The sequence below is a fragment of the Argentina anserina genome, chromosome 1, assembly GCF_933775445.1.
Source record: "Argentina anserina chromosome 1, drPotAnse1.1, whole genome shotgun sequence".
NCBI classification, from domain to species: domain Eukaryota; kingdom Viridiplantae; phylum Streptophyta; class Magnoliopsida; order Rosales; family Rosaceae; genus Argentina; species Argentina anserina.
The window spans coordinates 740,892-748,776 of record NC_065872.1 but is presented as its reverse complement, the minus strand read 5'-3'; the positions used below and the strand labels follow the sequence as shown (position 1 = coordinate 748,776).

The following is a 7,885-nucleotide window of genomic DNA, read 5'->3' as shown; positions in this document are numbered from 1 at the left end:
CACACCTTTCTTAGCCCCCCATTATTAGGTACCATATCTATATCCAGATTAATGACTAATGTCATCTCAGTCCATGGTTGATTGGTCGTCTTGGAAAGCTCCTCCTTTGGAATTGGTATTCTTTATCACGAAAAACATCATCTAGATTGGACTTCAACCACATGACATACATGGTTACACATCAACATCCTTGGAAACTTGCATGTATATTGCCAAGCTCAACCTAGCTAATGCATCATCTAATCACTTGTCAAAGGAATTAATCATATTCTTTCTTGGCTAAGCAATAATCTTTCATTTGACAAAATATGGATTTTTTTATTTTTTGGTAATATTTCAAATTATGAACCTTGTGCTTAAAATTTAGTAGATGTAAATCGTCATAAACATAAACATAAACTTAATAATCACCCCTTTGAATGACTGATGGTAACGATATGCTTTGAATCACTGATGAGGCAACATGCAATATGTGCTTCTCAATTGGATCAATCATAACTTCATCAGTGTGGCCGTAGTGTGGATATCGTTGTCCCTTTAAAAGAAAGTTATCCGAGACACTTTAAAGGGAGTCTTTGGTCTTGCCATGAACACTTGGGGGAAAGTTGGGAGCTGAAAATGTGGACAAGAACTTTCTTTCGTTGCTTGCGTTTGATTGATAGTTGCTTAATGGTATTCGAATATAAGTATAACTCCTTGTGTTTGATTCAAACATTGTTGATTTGTAACCATATCAATCATACATGTTCATGTACTAAACTGATTTTTTACTCGTCTGGTTCAGCTGCTCACATATTTAAACCTAGACGTACAATAGAGGATGATTTATAACAAATTTCCACATTACCAAATCTTTCATTTTGCTTGATGCAAATGATAATTTGTGCTAATGAATATTCATTATATGGATTCGATGAAAGTATGAAACTAACCTGTATGAAATACCAATGTCAATAAATCCTATGGATACAATACTTATGTGGCACAATTAAATTTGGATTAGATTAAACATAAGTTTCTACGGCACAAATTTATCTTTCCATTTTAATTTTCTTTCCTTCTTGGTTAGGCCTCTATATATATCTACCAGAAAATGCTTGATTCTTCACCCCATTTCCCCAAAAGTTTTGTTAGTTGATATTCTATTGCTCTGTGTTGATTTGCATGCAGGTATGTAATCTTCTCTCTTATTCCTCGGTCACAATTTTGCATTCTTGCTCTGCAAAAATAGGTTCGATGATTTGATGTAGTAATTTTGATCGAGTTGGTGATTTGCCTTTTATTTTAGTTCTTACTAACCAGACAATATTATCCGATTAGTTGGTAACATAGATTCTTTTTTTTTTGGGTACAAACATATATTCTTTATCTCTTCAACTACATTTTAATTTGGGGAAATGAAAAAATAAATTAGATATTATCAAATATAGAGATAGCTCAAGGGTTTGGTGGAGTCTTGCATGCTTCATGCCTAAGCCGTACTTCAATGTGTACTATCTCAATCACTAGTTTTATGCTCAAATTGTACCAAAAAATATATAATTGCATACATCTCGAAGTATAGAATATGTTTATATAGAGTTATACAGTGTTCTTTGGTATAGAATTTACTGATGTTACGTTGTGATCAGAAAAATATGATATATGAATACTCAATGGAATATAGTATGAGAAGTATATGCAATGGCTCACCCAAAATTAAACACATTCCAAAAGCAGCAGACAAGATTTGAGAATCTTATACGCATCGTCAGATATGAAACCAAAGGCATGCAACCAAGTGAGTGCAATCGTTGCACCAAGTGGGGGTTACAATCCAAAAAACCACCATGAATGTGATATAACTCATAAAGGTGAAGTGCGATCTGTCTCTCTCTATCAGCTCCCGATCGATTTCTTCATTATTCATCAATTTGATTGTCAATATGATTCAAGATTCAATGCCAATTTAGCACCCTTTTACACATAATCCAAAGCCATTGTCTCTCCTTCTAATTTCGTGGCCAAAATATATTATATATTTCAAACTCTTATCCTCTTTAGAGTTTAAATTAACAAAGGTGGTTATTCTTGACAACTAGTTCACTCAACTAAAATGATAATTTTATAAATGTGGCGGTGTAGATTGGACTTCCAGCAAAAATGACAAGCAAATATATATATTAGGATGAAGCAGATAGATCACTACTATATCGTTATTGCATGTTAATAACAATGCATGGGGTAGAAAGAGATCGTTAGTTGCGCTCCCTCACATAACTTCCGAACACGTATGTATTACATGAGTGCGGAGATATAATAGACTCTAAAATAGCGGAAAGAGGCAAATAAGATTAGTTAAAATAGGCCAACGAGGTTTGACTCAGTTGGTAAGGGTGGGCTTGAGGTGTATCACCCACACAAATTCGATCTCAAATGTTAGCAAGCCTCGTTAGTTTGCGATCTATAAATTTTTCTGCAGAAATACATACTTAAAGATTGTGTGACAAGTACGTGTCCGTCGTAAGTCATTCAGAATTGAGGTTGTAGATTTGCTCTCACGATGGTGATGTAGTGTAACCAAGCTCTCCGCTAAATATTTTGTAACAAAAAAATAGTTAAAATAGAACAAAGTAACTTTTTTTTTATCTATCTGAAATTTCAACGATGTTCGTTAGTTTTCTAAGCACGAGATATTAATTTCTGGTCCTACTAGAGCAGCCATGTGGGACGTTAAGTTTTTAATTCCAAGTTTCCAACTTCCCAAGTCAACTGTAAATTTGATTATTATAAAGAACCAGAGAAGCATTCTGTTTTGAGTCATCATATCTCAGAGCCTCGTTGGTGATTTGAGGGCTTCAAAACACATTGAGAACAAGGAGCTAAGCACCTCTCTGTTCGGAAATGGCAGGCGGGTCTTTTGCTCCGGCCGGCGTGGCCAAGGACCGAGCAGGGCAATACCAAGGCAGGCTCACCGGTTATGTCATCGTCGCTTGCATTGTTGCAGCCGTCGGTGGCTCACTTTTCGGTTATGACATCGGAATTTCAGGTACGAAGGTTTTCACTTTCTTTGAAATTTGTAACTTCAATTCATGAGAACGTGATGATCCAATTCGTAAAGGGTTCTCGTTATTCCAAAGGATAATGCTTTACGATCATTAATATGGCTATACAAGTCCATAGTTTTTGTTGATGTTCCTGAATAGATACTTAGGTAGATATTAGATGATAGAACCTGTCAGAAATTATTTGGTGTGATATATAATCTCTGTTAAATTGATTTGGGAATAGGTGGAGTTACATCAATGGATGGATTTCTGGAGAAGTTCTTCAAAACAGTGTACAGGAAGAAGAAGCTTGCACATGAAAACAATTACTGCAAGTATGACAACCAAGGTCTTTCGGCATTTACATCTTCACTCTACCTTGCTGGTTTAGTCTCATCTTTAGTGGCTTCTCCTATCACAAGAAACTATGGCCGCCGCGGAAGTATAATCTGTGGAGGGATCAGTTTCATTGTTGGAGCAATTCTGAATGCTGCAGCTGTCAATGTCATAATGCTCATCTTTGGCCGGATCATGCTTGGAGTTGGCATCGGATTCGGAAATCAGGTATATCACACATTGCTTACCTTGAACTATGTACAGTAAGTGTCACATTTTGTTGCAAAGCTGATTTCCTTCTGTCTACTTATTGTGGTTTTGAAGGCTATTCCACTTTATTTATCGGAGATGGCACCAACTCATCTCCGAGGAGGGGTCAACATGATGTTTCAGTTAGCAACAACACTTGGAATTTTCACAGCAAACATGATAAACTATGGAACTTCAAAGCTCGAACCATGGGGGTGGAGGCTCTCTCTAGGTCTGGCATTAGGACCTGCTCTGGTGATGACAGTGGGAGGAATACTTCTTCCTGAGACGCCTAATAGCTTAATCGAAAGGGGATCTAAAGATCGAGGAAGAAAGCTTCTTGAGAAAATCAGAGGAACTGAAAATGTGAATGCAGAGTTTCAGGACATGGTAGATGCCAGTGAGTTTGCTAATTCCATAAAGAATCCATTCAGGAACATACTTGAGAGAAGGAACAGACCTCAACTTGTTATGGCAATCTTCATGCCAACATTTCAAATCCTGACGGGCATAAATTCGATTCTGTTCTATGCTCCAGTATTGTTTCAGAGTATGGGATTTGGAGGAGATGCAGCTCTATACTCATCAGCCTTGACTGGAGGGGTTCTTTGCTTATCAACTGTACTATCTATAGCCACAGTTGACAAACTTGGTCGGAGAGTTTTACTCATCAGTGGTGGAATAGTAATGATCACCTGCCAGGTAAAATTTTCATTTTTTTCGACATATATAGGATGCAGGTTCCACATACTACTGTTGCAGCCTGGATTCCTAATGTGCTCTTCTTGATTGTGAAACAGGTCATAGTGGCAATAATCTTGGGGGTTAAGTTTGGCGAGAATCAAGAACTATCGAAAGGGTACTCAATCCTGGTAGTGGCGATTGTCTGCCTCTTTGTGGTAGCTTTCGGGTGGTCATGGGGGCCGCTCGGCTGGACAGTGCCGAGTGAAATCTTCCCACTGGAAACCAGATCAGCTGGGCAGAGCATAACAGTGGCTGTGAACCTTCTCTTCACTTTCGTCATAGCACAGGCTTTTCTTTCCATGCTATGCGCGTTCAAATTCGGGATCTTCCTGTTCTTTGCTGGTTGGATTTCTGTCATGACCATCTTTGTTTTTGTCTTCTTACCTGAAACAAAGGGAGTTCCTATTGAGGAAATGATACTCCTCTGGAGAAGGCACTGGTTTTGGAGGAAGATAGTGCCCGAATATGCAGAAGAAGAAAGCAGCGGGCCAAACAATTTGACAGTGTAGAGATGTTGTAGTCTGTAGAGTGTAATGAATGTGTATCATAATGTAAAGTATCAACTTTACAATTTCAAAGTTAATCCAAGTTTTCCGATCACATTGGCTAAGCAGGCAATCATATCAATCTATCTAAGTGCATAAACTACGAAAGTTGTTTAAACAAGAACACTCTATCAGACAATCGATCAAAACTAGCCAGAAGTTAATTTCCCGTCTGCAAAAGCTAAACACAAATCTCCTGCAAGCGGGATCATATTATCAAGCATTTGGTCAAAACTAGTAGAAGGCTAATTGTCCTTGAGATGACTAGCTTGGATTATATTCCCCTTCTCTGCAAAAGCTAGACTCAAAGCCCATGCCAGCAGACTTTTCTATCAAACATTTGATCAAAACTGGTGAAGGAAAGTTGTCTTCAGATGACTAGCTCGAACTACATCTCCCCCTTTCGGCAAAAGCTAAACAAAAAGCTCCTTCTAGCAGATCATTCTATCGAATTTCGATCTAAACTAGCCAGAAACTAATCATCATTCAGATGACAAACTTGGACTACATTTCCCATTTTCTGCAAAAACTAAACTCAAACAGTCAAACTTCCTGCAGCTCCCAACTCCTACTCGACCCCTGGCACCAAAATCTGCCAAGACTAAAAGGGACCTCCACACACCACCAAACAAAACATACCACCACAAACTTGGCTTCTATCAACCAGAAAACGCATTCCCAGCAAGCAAGAAGTAACTAATCAAAGTTATGTGTGAAGCAAAATGATCAACACCAACACTATATACTAAAAATATGAACTTTTATTCCAAAGCTACATTATTTTTAACCGTAACGAGAACACAATAGACGACCTCTGAAGCATAACTCTCTAAGAACACATTACTTCTCCTCCATCACTCATTAATCCTTCAACATTATCATCGCGTCGTCATCATAACATAACACATACTAAACAACTATACAAAGTAAAATCCAGACTCACTAATCCATTTTCTCTTCCGATTCATAAACTAGAAACCTTCTGTTACCATAACCCTCTTGCTTCAAACTCGAATTGCAACTATTCCTCTTGAAAAAATAAAGGAAGCAATTGAGCCAAATCGAACACATCACCATCATCATCAGCCACTGATTTCAATCCTCCACACTCTGCGTCTCCACCGTCCGATCAAACGCACGATCAGCATTTTCCGGTCACTCTCCGATCATCCACCGGAGGTGTGGAGTCTTCACACCAGATCAATTCGCAGCAGGCGGCGAAGATCGCTGGTCGCCGCGCCGTTCTTAGCCAAAAAAGCCGGCAACGGAACGGAGCTCGGCGGCGGAGAAGCATAGTAATCCCCCGAACCGGCGTAGATCGCATCCATGACCTTAAACTCGGCGGCTTTGATCTGCTTCTGCACCGTCGCCGGATCAGGTCCCAACCTGTCCGTGGATCCCAAAACCAGATCCGAATCCGAATACTCCACGCTCTTCACCCTCGGCTTCCGATCGTCTCTCTTAACAGCTCCGACGACTCTCTGATCGTTCATCGCCGGACTCAACGCCTCGCCGCGCTTGAGAATCTTCACCTGTCCCATCACCAGGTTCCTGCCCGGAACCTTCGCCACCACACGGTCGCCGCCGCAGCGGTCGCGGTGATTGGATTGAACGCCGACGGGGCTCCTCTTCCGGCGGCGGGATTGAGCGCCGGTAGGGTTAGGGTTGGAAAAATTGGGGCTCCGGCGCCATCCGGAACGAGGAGTCAAGGTCAGTGCTAGGGCTTCGTGGCGGAACCGGCCTCGGAGGCAGTCCTGTGATCGGAGAATCGCCGTCCCCATTTTCTCAGAGAAATTGAAAAATAAAAGCTCTTTAATTTTTTTGGGGCTTTTTTTGTTTTGTTTTTGATCGTGGAAATAGCTGTACTCAGTGTGTGTATTTATAGGTGAGGAGTGGTAATAATTCACGTGACGGGGCGTGGGGTTGGGGAACCGCCTTTGGCGCGTGAATGGGCTTGGATTCCTTTATGGCACCTTTGGGTTTGGATTATTTACCAAGGGTAGCCTTACAGTTGTCCTTTTCTTTTGTGGTCGGTTTCTTGAAGTTGTCTATCTGTTGGGTAAGCTCGTAAATTTGGTGGAAGGGGAAGGGGAAGGGGCAATGGTGTGCGTTTGGGACTTCAGTTGACGTGAATGCGAATACCTAACTACGCGTCAACGAGACAGACGCTAATGCGTTGATCTTTTCGACCGTGTCGTCGTGATACCAGAGTTTAGTTGGGCGGTTTCGAGACTGCAAACCGCCGACGGCGGACGACCGCCTTATGATTTCCTGCAGGTCAGGTAAAAAATAGAAATTCCCTTATGCACGATCTAAGCAATGTGACCATAATTTAAGACAAAAATACTCCTGATTCTTAGTACTTTTACAAATTCAAAAATCTATTATTTTAAATTTTAATTTCAACTAATTACTTCTTATATTTTTTTAAAATTTAAGTAATTTGATCATTCTGTCATCTCTCTATCAAATTTAAATGTTAAGTTTCATCCAATTTATGTTTGTCCAACTAACAACTTAACACTCAAATTGGATGGAGAAAAAACGGAAGAACCAGATTGTTTAAATTTAGAAAATATAATGAGTGATCAGTTGAAATTAAAACTTAAATAAATAAACTGTCGAGTTTTGTGATAGTGTGAATAGTAACTAATATTTATACATTTGTTCTATCTACATAGTATTGTATATTAATGTTGCTCCTTGAACGAACAATAAATTGAATCAAATTATATGTTCATTAATTTTACGTAACCAGCTGAACGGGTGGTCATCGTATCATTCATATGATATTATATGTTAGATACAAGTATGTATTTATCGTACGGGATAAATGTGATGGGTCGCAAGAAGTGTTTAGTATTGGTTGATACTATTAAAAACCAACTTATTTATTGAGCCGGACAAATGCATAACAACATCGTATGATATCGCAACACTATAAAAACAATAGCTCAACCATTGTTTCATTCTTATAAAAGGGAC

The 7,885-nt window shown here is 39.4% G+C and overlaps 2 protein-coding genes across 2 annotated transcripts; one reads left to right on the top strand and one right to left on the bottom strand.

Moving 5' to 3' along the window:
• Window positions 1-2,788: 2,788 nt before the first annotated feature.
• On the top strand, window positions 2,789-5,980 carry LOC126785034 (sugar transport protein 7). The gene is made up of 4 exons (XM_050510612.1): window positions 2,789-3,028; window positions 3,271-3,590; window positions 3,687-4,313; window positions 4,412-5,980. The coding sequence occupies exons 1-4, from the start codon at window positions 2,884-2,886 to the stop codon at window positions 4,862-4,864; spliced, it is 1,545 nt and encodes a 514-aa protein (XP_050366569.1). The 5' UTR covers window positions 2,789-2,883; the 3' UTR covers window positions 4,865-5,980.
• Window positions 5,644-6,738, bottom strand: LOC126785042 (uncharacterized). The gene has a single exon (XM_050510624.1). The coding sequence runs from the start codon at window positions 6,679-6,681 to the stop codon at window positions 6,091-6,093; it is 591 nt and encodes a 196-aa protein (XP_050366581.1). The 5' UTR covers window positions 6,682-6,738; the 3' UTR covers window positions 5,644-6,090.
• Between the last annotated feature and the right edge of the window lie 1,147 nt (window positions 6,739-7,885).